General features: G+C 39.9%; 1 protein-coding gene across 1 annotated transcript; it reads left to right on the top strand.

The window, feature by feature from the left end:
* Window positions 1-315: 315 nt before the first annotated feature.
* mboat1 (membrane bound O-acyltransferase domain containing 1) lies at window positions 316-16579 on the top strand. Its single transcript, XM_080895585.1, has 13 exons — window positions 316-1733; window positions 2188-2333; window positions 3417-3494; window positions 4962-5057; window positions 6508-6563; window positions 6950-7004; window positions 9296-9488; window positions 10853-11045; window positions 11159-11262; window positions 11381-11445; window positions 11536-11668; window positions 12058-12209; window positions 14026-16579. Exons 1-13 carry the CDS (start codon window positions 1644-1646, stop codon window positions 14189-14191), a joined length of 1527 nt encoding a protein of 508 aa, XP_080751711.1. The 5' UTR covers window positions 316-1643; the 3' UTR covers window positions 14192-16579.
* The last annotated feature ends 67 nt before the right edge of the window (window positions 16580-16646 follow it).

The raw sequence follows: 16646 nt of genomic DNA, 5'->3' as shown, positions 1-16646 counted from the left end.
TGTCCTGTCATATGCCTTTTACTGGTGGAATGCTACATGCATTGTCAACAATGTGAACTCATGTAGAAAGGTTTCTGCATTTCCAAAAAATTTTGGGCTTTGTCATTATGTATTTAAATGTATTGAATCCATTTTAAAATGAGGTAAAATAAGCTTTGTTACTAGCAGCCTGTTGCAAAAACAACACATTTCTTTTACATTTCTTTAGTTGGAACTCATGAAAGATGCCAAAGATAACAGCTCAGCAGAAATAAAGTTATATAGGTTTTGCACTAATAAAGTAATTACCAAAGAGCTGCTGACCAAAAAATGAGACATATTTCAGCATGCTGTGCAATGTGTTCTTACAAAACTTTGGGGAAACTGGACAAGTGGAGGAAAAGTGGCAGTCTTAAAAAAACTGTTTACAGGAGATGAACAGTTCCTGAAAAACATTTTTTTTTTTACTAATAGGAAAGAAATCCACCAAAGACCGGACACATTTAAGGCTCTTGTACAGTGAATACAGAAATTTACTGAGATTTTTTGATCCACCAATACCATCTGGAAAGCACAGCAATGATCACAAACACACTCTCAATGCAGTAAAGGCATAACTGGATAGAAAAACACACAATTAAGCACTATTCATGGACTATTCTCTCCAGAGCCCGGACCTCAATATTATTGAAGCAATGTGAGCAGTTTCATTTTAGGAGAGAACAAAACAAAAGACAGCCAACATCCAAAGACGAGCTTTCATTGTAAAAAAGTCTGGAGAACTATTCCTGAAGACTACCTGAATGATGAGAAGAAAGCTTGCCTTAGAGAATTCAGGCAAATTATTGACATTGAGATCAGTTTTCCCAAAAACTCTGTTTTTCCCTTATATACTGTATTTCCATGTATGTTTCAATAAAACACTACACCTATTACTCATTTTCCGTGCAAAATATAAATACATAAAGAGTTGCTTAAAGCTTTTGTACAGTACTGTGTTTATACTGGCTCATAAGTAACTTTTGTCCGTAAGTCTGAAAGAAAACGCACGTTCTGAGATGTTAAGTTCGAAAAAACACCGGAAGTTATGTGTAATAACATTTTTTATGTTTTTAAAACTGCTGCAACATTCTTGTTAAAACTTTTAACATCATAAGTAAAGGTTAAAGTTTAACTAGGATGTTGGCGCTAATGCACACGGGATTATGGGTTAATTTCGTCTTTCGTGATAAAGCTGATGTTTTCAAAACAAAAGCACACAAGTCAACTTTGCGTTTGCCTGGACACAATAGCAATCTGTGCTCTCCATTCATCAATAGTGGACTCTAGGACATTGTATGGTTAAAAGAAGACTTTAGGCTGGAAGAGATTTGTGCGGTTAGTTGAAGTCTGCGGTCTATTCGCTTTGAATTGGCTTTTATTTTGTAAGCCGCAACCGGAAGGGCTATTTATTTTTCGCCTGCCTTTGTCTAACTCGACTGGTACTGACGGGGAGGGAAAGAAGGAGGAGGGAGTGTTCCTGGTCTGTCGACTGGTTTGACTTGTCACAGGCGCTCAAGGGAAAACGATGAATTTCAGTCACAGAAAATAGTTCGTAGTTAGCTACAAACACACGTAAAGATAACCTGGCAAACCGAGGTGCCGTGACAGAACAGCTGCGTAGGATGGGCGAGCCGGCACAGACTCCGTTTAAAACCACTGGATCCGAGTGGCTGCTGCCTGTCAGTGAATACTTGGGCTTTCCTCTTGATCAGGTAGGACAAGCGTGAGTCACAAGTCAGTGGGGCTATTTCGGAAGAATTAAATCTTTTGATATATTACTGGGTTTTTTTCTTAAAAAATAAATAAATTTCATGTCATAAATGATGTTCCGTCAATTAACCTTGTGTCACTTGTGGGACACACGTGCCGTGGCTCCTTAAAAGTCGTCCACGTCCACATTATTGTCCTTTTATTGGAGGCTTTGTCCAAAAACTAAATTCTGTCGTTTTAAAGAAAATTATTAATAATAAAAATAACGATACAGTCCTGCAACGTGTCATACGCTGCTGTTTTACGTCCCTATAAAATTTTTACACTATCATAGTACACTATGATAATATACCGTAAAGCCCTTAATTGCCTATAAAAGTATAAAACGTGAAATGTTTGTTGATTATCTCTCTTTGCTGTTCACCCCAATCCTCATTTTTATCTCTTCCCACACAGGTGAATTTTCTGGCATGCCAGCTGTTTGCCTTAACTTCTGCCTTCTGCTTTCGTCTCTACCTCAGCCCGGCCCATGTCAGTCCCCTGGTCAGGCACTTTGTTGCCGCTCTGCTCGGTATTGGTTTTCTCGTCTTCTGCTTTGGATGGTAATGTATGGCACTGTCTCACACACTGCTCCATTCATTTTTTTCTCCAGTATGTGAGTCAAAGATATTTTATGTGTCCATGTTTCAAAAAGTGTTTTCTGTCAATGAACAAAAACTTTATATTTTATAATTACAGAACAGTCTAGGCAATAAGCTACCAGAACTTTTTTTGTAATTTCACACACTTATGTTGAACAACTAAGATGTACTGAAACGGCACTTCTTTTTCTTCTACTAAGAAGTCTCAGGGGTTAAATATTCAAATGTCTTTACAATGACAGAAAGGGGAGTTTCACTAGCCTCACTTAATATCAAAGTGGGCTGTATGTGGGCCCACCTGTATAAGATTTAAATAAAATCAGAATGCAGTGATTAATGAATCATTTACATCACACGTTTAATTGGAAAAATACTACAAAGCAATGTGTTAAATGCTGAAAGAAAAAATGGTGTTGTCCTTGGAAAAATATGTGCTTAAAACATGGTAGCAGGTCAACGTAAGAAGAAAAAGACCAGACCACTGGATCAACAGTTCTTTAAGAATATGGTCTCAGGCCCTCAGGCTGCAGCACTAAAAACAGACCTTCTGTAGGAAAAATTATTGCATGCGCTCAGGAACACTTCATGTGAACCAGATCAAGAAAACACTTCTGCCTCCTGCCACTACAGCATCATCTGTGGTGTCTAGGTCCTTTAATGCACAAGGCATTGGTATCATCCACCTTTTGTGAAGGCCACATTAATAATAATGTAAGTTTTAGAGCAAAATAATATAGCCACTCTGACAACATGCATATTGTTTGTTTCAGCAAGACAATGCTAAACTACAACATTGAAATAGCCATGGTACTAACTGGCCTGGGTGCACAGTTAGAACATGTTTTTAATGCCTCGGGCTTATAATTGTAGTAGAACACTGAGGGTATGCGGTCATGAGACAAATTGGAAACGCATGTATTTGTATGGGTGTGTATTGTAGTGCTTTAGCAGCAGGTATCTGTGGGAAATGTGTTTAAGTTGTATTGGCACATGCTGCCTGTGTCATTGAAAAGACCTACAGAATGTTTTGTGTCACTTCTGCAGGTATTCATCTCACATCCTGGCTGTGGTTGTTGCAAACTACCTGATCATCATCAAAGCTGACCTCAACAATGTGCACAGGTAAATTCAAGCCTCAAAGGCCAATCAACATGAAAGTCTAGGGAATGGCTATATAATGGATTCTGAAAGACAGAAACAAAAGTCTGAAACACCAGTGGATTCTTACATGGATTGTGCAACTGTTGCTCTTTTGCCCGTAATTCCTGTAACCATGAATTAAGCCTAGTCGGTCTGGTTGTAGTCGTTCTCATCGCGCACACACCTTTCCGGTTGCATTGACTGACGTGCCTGCTTCATCAAGCCGGTATGTGATTGACAGGACTGCGTTTACCATGATAGGGCTGCAGAACTAGCTGTTGCTATTTTAAGGTCAAACTTGCCAGACGAGATCAACCCAGCCCACAAGCCATTCACTTCATAGGTGGGCTAAGTTGCTCAGTTTAAGCCCTTGAAGTTTACCACTCATTCACTCCCTGCCGCGCATTCCAAGAAAGACTTCATTCTACTTCACCTCGCCCCCTTTGTCTTCCTGTTCCAATGTGGCCTGAACGAAAGTACTTTTTTAAAGGCATGAAACCTTTGGAGAACACGTCAGGCGACAGGCAGCCAGGCATGCCAGCCTGACCAGTCTACTCATGAAGATAGCTAGCAGGTGTTTATGCGGATGTTGAAACTTTCATGTTTACAGGGTTTCAGTGGAACTCTTAAGAGCACATGCACATTTTCCATTATGTCTGGGTGGATATGGGTGTTGACTTCAGACAGCATGGCTCAGGTGTGTCTGGCAGTTGTTGCTTTTTTGTTTTTTTATTACTAGAGCAAAATTGTACGGTTATCTTGGTGAGGTATTCAAGGATTACCTGTAGGTAGAGCAAAGTAGAACTGGTATTGTTCTATGGCTTTGGAGGCAAAACACTGTGTAAACTCAACATGGGCTTCTGGACACACACCTCTGTGTCACTGATACGGGGAAACAAAGTAATTGAACATTTTAGGTTAAAGCCAGGACAATCTAGGGAACGATCAGAACAACGGGTGATCATTACTTTAAGATATGCCGATGTTTGTAACTGTTTAAAATTTTTTGACAATGTGAAATGTAAAGCAGAATATCAGGTTTTCAGTCCTGCAGAAATGACACAAGTTCTTACCTGTGCCTGTTCATTCTTTTGTTTTTCATTTGAGAGTGTGATGAAATAGTTGCGTCTTGTCAAAGTTAAACCATGCTGGAAGTTTTAGAGGTAGTGTAAATGGCACAAATATTTAAAAAAAAAAGAAACATTATGCTCACTTTTTTTTTTTTTTTTTAAATTTTTGTGAAGTAACCCAGAGAGGCAACAATCACTTGCAGTAATTTCTAATGACTCATAAGTTAAGGAAACTTCTTAATCTCCTCAAATGCATTTACTGGTGACTCAACTGTTACCACACCAGCTTGTCCTTTTTCTTTTTTTCTAGGTATTGTATTAAACGATTGATTGAACTGCCCTTTACTTTATTTACTTTGTGTCATTCTTTTCCACTCAGGTATTCCATGGTGATATCTATGGGCTATCTGACTGCGTGCCAAGTGAGCCGAGTCTTCATCTTTAACTATGGAATACCTTCCACTGACTTCTCTGGGTGAGGAAAATCTGAAGCATTTCTTTCTCTCTCCTCTTTGCCACACCTTCTTTGTGACAGCACATTATGGAGACATTTGAGGTTTAGATACGTTATCAGTTTCCACCCTTGGTGGTACCAGCTTACACACCGACTCCCCCAGCCTTGTGTACATATAAAACAACTGAAGAAAAAAAAAATAGCAGCAGCATTGTTCACAGTTGACGCTGCCCAGCTTAGGCTGCTTTCTGCCTCCCATTTTAATTGGAAATGTCTGTTTTTCTATGTGTGGTTATACTTTATAAAGCGACAGCTGACTTTGCTGGCCTCTGTATTCAGCAGCAGCTACTTTGCCTTGTTCCAGTGCGGATTAATTTGTTGGCAGCCTCATTTAGACTCCATGTGACTTTAGAGATGAGCAGCCAGGACTGTGAGTCAGCCTCTGGTGATCCCATATTGAATTAGGGATCCAGATTTTATTTTATTTTTTGATACACTTTCATGTTTCGGTATCAATTCAGTACAAAAAACCCCAAAAAACAAACTACATTCACTACTTAACTTTGTTTCTGAGCAAAGGTTGTGTGAGTCAGACTGAACAGCAGTCATTCATGCTGATAGATTTCTGGTTTCCCTCTATATTTCTTGCTCTGTCTTTAGTAGGGTGTTATGCATCTAGCCATTGTCTCTAAAGTCTGTTTGCATTTGTTCAAGAGCATTTCCATGAACTGAAATTGACACTTGACATGAAAATCATAGGTACTATGCCCGCTCTATAATGTACAAAATGGAAAATGGAGCCTGTATGCTATAGTACTGGAGTTTTGCACATACTGGCTGAAAACATTACTTCAGAGCCCCCTGCCAGCTCTCACTGAGCTGGCACTGCCAGCCACATGGCCAGCCTCTCTCTGCCTCAGTTTTCCATGCTGTGCACACAATGCAGCCCTCACACCAACACAAACTAGTGTGTGTGTGCAAGAGAGACGTAGTTTATATGTGGACACACATTCACATGAGTTTCCTAAATGTGTGCTTGATAAGCTGAAAATCTAGCTGTGCTGGTTTAAAAGGGGCCCGATGATCCAATGAAGCTCTGGGGATAGGAAAGTATTGCATTGGATTAATAAGTGACCTGATTTGCCACAACTAGAGAAGAATGAAGTGATTCACAATGGTAAATAAATCCAAGAGTCTCTCACAGAGGCTCGGTGAGCTTGGGAAGTGCTGTGCTTAAATTGGTAATGCTTTAAATGACTTAAGTTTTTACTTTCACTTAAAAAACAAAACAAAAACATATATTAGAATTGCTATGCTATCATACTTGCAACATTTATACAATTTAAAATGATTATTAAAGTGAAATCTTTTCAAATTTGCCCACCTACAATCAGGCACAGGTTGTGAGCATCAATTTCTAAACTTCTTAAGATAAATTAAAAACAATAATTTACCATCTTTCTCTGCCCAGACCTTTGATGATAGTAACACAGAAGCTCACCACGTTGGCTTTCCAGCTCCATGACGGTAAGTCAGACAAGTGGATGCACACATACATATGGAAGCTCAGCACATTGGCAAGCCTTTCACAGCATGCTGTCTGAGTAACTTAACAGGGATGACAGGCTTTTACACACATTTTCACACCTGTTGTAAAACATTTAGCCTAGGCTTTTATTAAAACGCGTCCTTCTGATTCTCTTCTAATGTAATGTCGAAGTCATAATTGTGAGCCACAAAATGTGCAGTCATTGATGTTGTTAGTAACATTTGTGTTTTTTTTTTTCCATTGTGAGTTGTTAGTGTTTCAGTGAAAAAGTCTCTTAGAGTCAGAATTAAACATCTGTTAAAGAAGGACAAGAGAAGGGGGGAGGGGGGAATTAAAGATATCAACAACTCCATATTTTTTTCAGGTATGTGTAAGAAGACTGAACAGTTGACACAGGAGCAGAAGCTCATGGCTATAAAGTAAGTTTACACAGCAAAGCAAGTTAGTAACTTCCTGTGGTAACTGTGTGTGTGGTTTTTTTAAACAGAGTCTAATTTTAACAGACTAGAGATCTTTGGGATTTTCCTATGTCTCTGATTTTAGCCTTCAAGTCTGCATAGATAAACTTACATATACCAGCCACTTTATTAGGTACACTTGCTAGTATTGGGTTGGCCCCCCTTTTGCATTTCAAACTCTTTATTTTTCATGACACTGATTCACCAAGGTGCTGGAAACATTCTTCAAATTTTAGTCTATATCAGGGGTGGGCAACTCCAGGCCTCGAGTGTCGGTGTCCTGCAGGTTTTAGATCTCACCCTGGGTCAACATACCTGAATCAAATGATTAGTTTGTTACCAGGCCTCTGGAGAACTTCAAGACATGCTAAGGAGGTAATTTGGCCATATAGATCAGCTGTGATTGGATCAGGGACACACCTGAAACATGCAGGACACTGGCACTCGAGGCCTGGAGTTGCCTACCCCTGGTCTTTGTCAACATGACTGCATCACAGAGCTGCTGCAGATTTGTCAGCTACACCTTCATTATGCAGAATGATTTCACATTCCTGTACCATCACAACTCAAAGGTGCTCTATTCAACTGTGACTGTGGAGGTCTTTGGAATCCACTACAGTTTGCGATGATGTGAGCTGTGAGATATGATGCTGGAAGCAATCATTAGACAATGAGTACATTGTGGTCATAAAGAGATGGACATTGTCAGTAACAATACTCAAGTAGGCTGTGCCATTGGACAATGCGCATATGGTGCTAAGTGGCCCAAAGTGTGGCACAAAAATAGCCCCCAGACCACTACACCACCACCACCAGTCTAAATTGTTCATACAAACCAGGATGGATCCATACTTTCATGGTGTTTACACAAAATTCTGACCCCGACCCAAATGTTGCACCAGAAATTAAGACTTATCAGACCAGGTAACCTTTTCTAGTCTTGTGCTGTCCAGTTTTGGTGAGCTCGTGTGAGTTGTAGCCTCAGTGTGGTACCTGGTGCTTCAAGGGTTGATAAATGTTCTATTTACAGATGCTCGTCTGTAGCTCTTAGTTGTAACAAGTGGTTATTTGAGCTACTATTGCCTTCTTATCAGCTTGACCAATCTGGCGATTTTCCTCTGAGCTCTGGCATCAGCGATTCTTTTTTGCCTAGAGAACCACTGCTTATTGGAGATTTTCTCTTTTTCTGACCATCTCCAGAGATAATTGTGTGAGAAAATCCCAGTAAAATCAGCTTTTTCTGAACCACCAGTCTGGCAATAAGAACTATACCACATTCAAATCCACTTAATTCAACTTTATTCTATACTGTACTGCTCGGTTTGAACTTCAGCATTGACCGTTTCTACATGCCTAAATGCATTAAGTGGCTGCCATGTCATTGACTGACTACACATTTGGATTAAGGAGCAGTTTAGCAGGTGTACCTAATAACGTAACTGGTGAGTGTAATCCTATAATGTAAAGTTTACATGTGCAGCAAAGATGTGCAGATACTTTAACAGTGCATCTGAACTTGGACCTTATTTAAAGAATAAATAACTGTTTCTTTTCCTTTAGCCACGAAGGACAATGACAAGGACATGAAATCATGGTGAATAGTTTATTTATGGAAAAAAGCATGCTGGGAACTTAGAAAAGAGACATCGTTTTGCATGGAAAAACATTTTTGTGCATGTGAATTCATGAAATCACATTATCAATGGACTGTACTATGCATGCCGTTTTAAAATGAATTAAAATGTATTTTAAAAGCAGCCATAAAATATAGCCGCCTACCTGTGCAATAACCCAGTAGCTGTAAATCTGGTAATTGATGTGTTTGTCATAATACTTAAATATTCGATTAACTGGACTAATTTTGTTCTTATTTATCAGGGACCAGACATTGTCCTTATTCCAGTTTTGCATACAAGTTCTCCTGTACTGTAAATATTACACATAGTTTGTAACATGGATGGAAGCACATTTGGTCATGAATTAGGTCAGGTTTTAATACCCATCCTGGTTCGTTTTATTGCTCGGCAGCTGGTATATGTACAGGGTCAGAGAAACAGAGTTAAAGGCGAGCAATGATGCTGACTGATCATGACCTGTTGGATGTTTAATTTAAAACTAGATGGCATGTATTTCTCAGATCACCTTGGAAGAAAATCTAAAGTAGCACCGTCACGTTTCACTCAAAGCGATCTCAGTTAGTGTTTCGAAAAGGTTTGTTTCTTTTCAGTGATTTCTGCCTCGTCTCTTTGTAGTGTGAGGCCTTCTCTCATCGAGTACCTGAGTTACAATCTGAACTTTCTGAGTGTCTTGGTGGGGCCATGCAGTAACTACAAAGAGTACATAGACTTCATAGAGGGCAGACACATCAGCACGAGGCTCAAGCAGCAGCATGCCTCAAGTAATCGGCAGAATGGCTACAATAAGACCCAGGACCCATCACCTCTGGTAAGTTCATGAATACTGGTTACTACTCTTGTAGTCTTTAACTTTTTTCATTTTTATATTGATAGGTTATTGTTTTATCAGGAGGGGGATTAAATGCTTATCCAGCAATATGTTTCGTCTTCCATTGGTTGGAATCTCTGTAACTTTACTACAGTGGCTTTACTTCTTGTTCTTGTTTTATTGAAAGAGCGTTTGAACTGTCCTTTACATCATTCACAGTTCAAAAATAATTCTTTTACTGGGATGTGGTGCATGCTTACACTTGATTCAGTTTCTGAAGTAGGTCATTTTGACTCTCTTCCCCATCTTCTTAGCTAGTTTTCTTCTGATTGGCTGTTCCTTGGAAATAAGTTTACACAAGTTCACAGCAAGAGTTGCGTGTCTGAATTGACATGAGGATCTGGCCTTCTTGATATCCTACAGAAACAAGAGTAGATAAAACTTAGAACAGGTGTTTAGAGAAGTCTAAATTGAATAAAGATGTGCAAAATTTCGCCTACGCACAATGAATATTTTTGGAATTACAGGCCCTTAAAATTCACGTTAGCAGGCCAGGACTTTTAAGGACTAAAGAGCAAAACGACCTTGCTATGATGTAACTTCTTTTGACCTGTTATCTATCCAACATTGTGAAAACACCCTTGAAGTTCTCTATTGAATTCTCAGAAAACAAATAAAACGTCTAAGCTATAAATGTTTATTTCGGTTACTCTGTCATAGTAATTGAAATCTGTGCAAAGTTGCTATCAAAATTATGATGCATCCCGTGATGCTAGCGCTGAAAGTTGATTATAGAAAATTAGATTTTTCTTTACATTGTAAAACTTGCAGAGGGTGTAAAATTACATTGGTTGCAGTTTTTAATAGCTGAAATTTGTTTCATGTGATAGCTGTTGTACTTAAGGAGTTATGCTGGAAAAAACAATAAGGTTACCTAAAAAGCACCAAATTTCAACCTAACCTCTTTAGCATAAATTACATGGGGGCCTATAACTCAGAAAATACCTTCAGTAGGGAGGTTAAAGTTTTGCATGGCTTCATTTTCATAAAAAAACTATAGAAAGGTCTTGGCTGATGTGGACTAGATAAAAATCTGCTACAAACATATAGTCGCAGAAGGTCAGATATTACTGAGGTACCCAGGAGGACTTTTTTCAGCTTCAAAGAAAATGTGTAACTTCTGTGGTGAACATTTTAAATGTATCCACTAGAGCAGAGCTACAAACTGATAGTTTGTTTCTGGTTTCTCTTGGGTTAAGTTAAGCCATAGATGCTGATTGCTTAAGATTTAATGGTAATCCTAATATTCTCCATTTGTAATGGTGCTTCTATCAGTGCTCAGAAGTAATTTGCTTTCTCTGCAGAACGCCGTTTGTCATAAGCTGCTAGTCTGCGCCGGCTGTATGCTGTTCTTCCTTACTGTCACTCGGTCCTTGCCCATAAAGTACAACGTTGACCCCGACTTTGTGAGCCAAGCCTCCTTCCTCACCAGGCTCACTTATGCTTTCTTCTCCATACAAGCTGCAAGGCCCAAATTCTACTTCGCCTGGACATTAGGTGGGTATTTAGTGCGTCTGTGTGTTTTACTTGGCCAGTTTGTTTTGTTTTTTATTGCTTCTGGGGACAAATGCCACGGATGTCATGTGATGATCTTCTTCTTCCTCTGTCAGCTGATGCAGTCAACAATGCTGCAGGATATGGTTTCCTTGGGATGGATGAACATGGAAAGCCATCCTGGGACCTCATCAGCAACCTCAACATCATCGGGATTGAGGTGCCGCGTTTCAGATGCTTAAAATCGAGACCATGATCTTTCAGCACTGTGTCCAATTGTGAGTTAATTAGACACTGGAGCACACTCTTATTGTAGCTATTGATCTTTTTTCTTTTAGACAGCAACCAGCTTCAAGACCTTCATAGACAACTGGAATATTCGAACAGGAATTTGGCTTAAAACGTAAGTGTTGCGAGTGTGAAATCAAATTGTGTGCACAGTCGGAAAGTGGGGAAAAAAAAAAGTGAAATTCCCAACCCGTTCCTTTTTCAGGGTGTGCTATGACCGAGCACCAAAGCACCGTTTGGCGTTGACCTTTATCCTGTCTGCTTTGTGGCATGGTGTTTATCCAGGGTACTATTTTACCTTCCTCACCGCCATCCCCATCACCATAGCAGCAAGAGCTGTAAGTTGTCTACATTATCTGCAAAGTAATGCTCTAAAATACAAATGGAAGGTAATCGGACTGTATGGACACAAACTGACCATGAATAGATGGGACAGCTCTTGTTACATTTACAACGGTAGCTTTGTGAAGATTAAGGATATTTCAGTTTCCTCAGTACAACTACAAACAAAAACATATCTTATCAGTATGAAAGTGGCTCTAAAAATGTTTTTGGTGCCTGTTCAAACAAAACCTCTCTGGGAACAGCTTTAACTGACTTTTTATTGCACTTGGCACTTTCTGCTTCTCGCATGTTAATTAAATAGTTCAACAAAAGTTTTCCTTGAATACACTAATCCTGTCATCTGTTAAACGATAATTGTTGTCCGTCTGCCTCTCCCCACCAGATACGGAGGTCAATTCGTCATTACTTCCTGGGCTCCAGAGTGATGAAGCTGGGTTATGACATCTTGACTTGGGCAGCCACACAGCTGGCCATCTGCTACACTGTCATGCCTTTTCTCCTTCTTGCAGTTAACTACACTATAGTTTATTACAGGTACGTCATACCCCGCTTTAATCAAATTATCCTTTTGCTTCAACTCTGTGTGGTTCTGCGTTCTATTAATCTTTCTATGTACTCATACATGTGAAGGTGAGCAGGAACCCCTCTACATACATCCATAAACTTCCAAAGAGGCATAATCACGCTGACTGTAACCACAGGCATGCCGATTGGATTGTCAACAGTTCTTATATCATGCGTCAATAAACCGTTCTTGGCCACATTTCCTCTCTTTGACAGTTGAGCGAGAGACAGGAAGTAAGGGCAAGTCCCCGAGACTGCTCTTTGCAATGCTCTAGATTCTCCTTTAGCTCTAGCATAATAAATCCCCTTTATTTCCTTATTTTCTGCAGTAAATGTCTGTCTGCACACCTGTAGACCATATAGGAGCACGCAACTGTGTTTATGTAGTATTTAAAAATCCTTTACTATTTAAAAACATAAAACAATTCGGTGACGTTTCATGTTCGTGTGTATTTTGATGGTCTAATTTTTAATCCACACTCACTGGCCATTTTATTAGGTATACCATGTTAATACTGGTATTAGCATGCTAATACTGGTATTGTTAGCATGGTATAGCTTTGAAGGCCCTTTTGCCTTCAAAACTGCTTCAGTTTTTTCACAGCATTGGCTCACCTAGGTTCATTAGTCCATACTGACATGCAAAAGCATGACAGTTGCTACAGATTTTCTTTGCTGCTCATCCATGATGTGAATTTCCTAAACTACCACATCCCAAAGGTGCTTTTAGATTGAGAGCTGTTGATTGTGGAGGATATTTGAGTACATGTTCAAGAAACCAGTTTTGGGGTTAATTTTTTCTGCATTTTGGCATGGTGTGTTATTGTGCTGGTAGCACCATTAAAAACTAGTTACATTGTGGTTACAAAGGGATGAACATGGTCAGCAACAATAGTCAGGTAGGTCAGTTTGAGCTTAATGGGCTCAAAGTGTACCAAGGTGTGGTCCCCCACACCATTGCACCACCAACAGCAGCCTGAACCATTAATACCATGCAGGGCGTGCCTTGTAGAGTCATGCTTTCATGGTGTTTACACCAAACTCTGACCCTAACGTCTGAATCTGGCAGCAGAAATTGTAACTCATCAGCATCTTATCCAAGCAACGTTCTTCCAGTGTCTAGTTTTGGAGAGCCACTGTGAGATTCCTGTTCTTAGCTGACAGCATGGTGTGGTTTTCTGCTACTATTGTGCATTAAGAGATGGTCTTCTGCATATCTTGGTTGTAATTATTTGGGTGTAATAATGTGAATCACCGTTACTTTCCTATCAGCTCTAAAGTAGTCTGGCCATTTTGACCTCTGGCATCAACAAGGCATTTTTACCCAGAGAACTGCTTCTTACCGGATATATTTTTATTTTATTTATTTATTTTTAACCATTTGGACCACCAGACTGTTGTGTGGGAAATTGTCAGTTGCTCAGCAGTTTCTGAAATGCTCAGGATACTCCAGCCATCTGGCACCAACAACCATGTCACATCCAAAGTCACTCACTTCACCTTTCTTTCTTTCTCATTCTGTTGCTTAGTTTGAACTTCAGCAGGTCATCTTAACCATACTCACGTGCCTAAATGCATTATGTTGTTGCCATGTGACTAGTTTTGAAACATATGACTGCTTGCCCCATTGTAAACACAATGCGCATGGTTTCTTGTCATAAGTTAGTAGTTAAGTGTGATATTGTTGCTCGTTTCTAATCTGAATTATTAATGAATCTAGTATAAATCTAGCTGGATCATTTTTTTCCCTACATAATAAAAGTTCCACTCTGTTTTTCCCACCTAGGTCCATGTACTTCCACGTGCACATAATCAGCATTCTGGCTGCAGTCGCCCTGCATCGCAAACATAAACCCAGGGAACCCACCACCAAAACCTCCAGTGTCTCCTCCTCCGCTCCGTGCTCAGCCCAGTGCCAGCATGTTCACTCCAACAACAATGACAAAGACTGAAAATCTCACTTCGCGTTCTTTTACCAGGCTTTTAGGACTCTGTCTCCTCTCAAAGACAAATGAGTATCCCTAGGGCATTCAGCCAGCTTGAAATGGGAAAACATTGTGCTATTTATTTTTTGACTATACAGAGTAAAGGAAATTTGTACTTATGGTACTGGATGTGTACGGGGAGAGCCCTCTCCCATGATTGAAGCTCATCAGGCAGACACTGAAGAAAAACCTCAGCTGAGGAAATGGTTCTGGTACAACCACCACCACCGCCACCAGAATGCTGGCCCCCAACCCCCTTTCCCCTTTTACCTACTCCCGCTCCCTGCAGCTTTTCCTCCCTCCTTGGCCATCTCACCAGCACCAGCCTGCCTCCTCCAACAACAATACAACAGTGTGAAGAGAGTATTGAGACTCACTTTCGTTCCTGTCCTCAATCTGTGCTGTCCCACTGACTGGTGGGATCTCAGCCAGCACAACGGGTCTGCAGCTCATAAACGGGCCACAAATACCAGGACACATGCACACGCAAACTCATGCATAAATAGACACTAGGAAACAAAAACGCACATATAGTCGCTCTTAGACATGTTTGTACTCGGTCGCATTCGGGCGGCACACAAAGGCTGCCCTTGTGAGGCTGCAGAGGAGCATGCCAAGAGGAGGCTGCACCCGCTGCACTCGCTCTGCCCAGAGGATTTTGTAGATCTGTGTGGGTGATGGTTCGCCCCACTGTTATATCCCAACAGCCACTGTCAGTGACCCCCGAGTGTGTGGACCTAATCATGAACTGTCACAATACTTCCACTGTTTACTGGCTTGGATTAAAACCACATGAAAAACTAATCAGACCATGGAGCTCTTAAGCTTTTTAGTGGAAGCCTTAATATTACTGTTAACCATTACTAATGTTTTTAATGAGTATGGCAGCTCCTTCAGGTGAGGAGACTAGTATTTTATAGTTTCTATATTTCTTGGCTTCAGTCCCTGTGAACAAAAAGGAAAAGGTAAGAAATAAAATGAAATCTTTTGCCCCTGTTGGTTGAAAGCCAAAGTACACTTCCCATAGTTAAATTAGTAAAGTTGATCTATTCCTCTACTGAAAGTCCCCTTTTCTCTAACAGTGACAAAAGTGAAGGTAGTTAATGTGCACAGTGCTCAGTCCCTGTTGGCAAAATGTCAAGGAAGCTGAGAAAAGGCTCAAAATGGAAATTATGATCTGAAAAAGTGATGTTTCCGTGATTCTTTGTAGCAGCGGAGGTTTGATTTAACAGAGACATCTGGTGGTTGTGTGAACTGAGCTGAGCCAAGTCATGAAGAAAAGTCATCTGACTGACATAAACAGCCATTTTTCCATGTGACACGATGGCGTTGCATCAGAATTCATTTTCTTCCCTGCACAAGCGTTTCCTTTTGCACAGATGATGCTGAAAAACTAGAAGTTAATGTGCAGATTACAGACTGTAAACACGAGACACCTTTGCCTTTTTAATTTATTTTGCAGTACTTTTTTTTTTTTTTTAAATTTTAGGACTGATTACAGATTTTGGAGCATTAGTAGTTTTAAAGGTGGCACAGTCGGATTGTTCTTTAATGGTGCTGTCTGCAAGCTATGTGATAGCTTTTCAATACGTTTGTTATAACACGAGTTGCAGTGCAAGATGTTGTTTTGTAAAGAAAATGCGCATCACATTTGAAAATGTCTTACAATGCATTATACAAGTTGCCTAGTGCATCACGTTTAATCACGTTAGAAGAACAATCTTAATGTTTTTTTATCCGTGTTGGAATTTAATCTAAACTTGATAACGACAGAAAATGTTCGCCTGTTTGGCTCACTTTTTACATACTGACTAAACCCTTAAATTTATTAAGGCTCTGCTTTGAGGCTTGACTTTTTGACATATCAGGTGATGTTACAGCTGCTTCACAAAACTTGGGATGAGGAGAAAGCATGAATTTAACACTTAAAAAATAGACATACCAGGGTATTTTAAAGGAAGTTAAAAATGCTATTAAATTTTTTTTTTGAATATGGTAATCTTTGAACGTACATGAGTACATGTGGGTCTAAAAAGTGTGAGTGTATTACACTTGGTACCCACAGGCCTCATTAACCCGGCAACATATTTGTGGCTCCACGGGTTTCTGTGTCGGCGCTGTGATTTTAGAGCAGGAAGACGAGCAGAGGGGCAGATTTACAGTATGAATATGTTGACGAGCAGCTATTTAAATGATTTAATACCGATACTGAAGATATTTTTGTATTTGCTTTGATGATGTTTGCTGTCTAATTGTACTGACTGTGAGAATGTGAGATTTTCTGATTACACCAGTGCTCCATTTTAGTGTTTTGTGTGGAGGAAAGTCTGAGTAACAAATAAAGCTCGAATGAAACTCTGTTGCAGGTTTATTATAAACTATAACGAAGACGCTTTTTGTTTTTGTGCTCTGAAGATGTGAC

This window comes from Rhamphochromis sp. 'chilingali' (genome assembly GCF_963969265.1).
Source record: "Rhamphochromis sp. 'chilingali' genome assembly, chromosome: 11".
Classification (NCBI taxonomy): Eukaryota; Metazoa; Chordata; class Actinopteri; order Cichliformes; family Cichlidae; genus Rhamphochromis; species Rhamphochromis sp. 'chilingali'.
Note: the sequence above shows the minus strand (reverse complement) of the source record. Positions and strands in the feature narration are given on the sequence as shown.

What these genes read in the sequence shown, in the direction of transcription:
- mboat1 (XM_080895585.1), top strand. Translation starts at nt 1,644, where the DNA reads ATGGGCGAGCCGGCACAGACTCCGTTTAAAACCACTGGATCCGAGTGG. An exon ending in TGGGCTTTCCTCTTGATCAG is followed by an intron (nt 1,734 to 2,187) that starts GTAGGACAAGCG and finishes CTTCCCACACAG; the next exon opens with GTGAATTTTCTGGCATGCCA. An exon ending in TCACCATAGCAGCAAGAGCT is followed by an intron (nt 11,669 to 12,057) that starts GTAAGTTGTCTA and finishes TCTCCCCACCAG; the next exon opens with ATACGGAGGTCAATTCGTCA.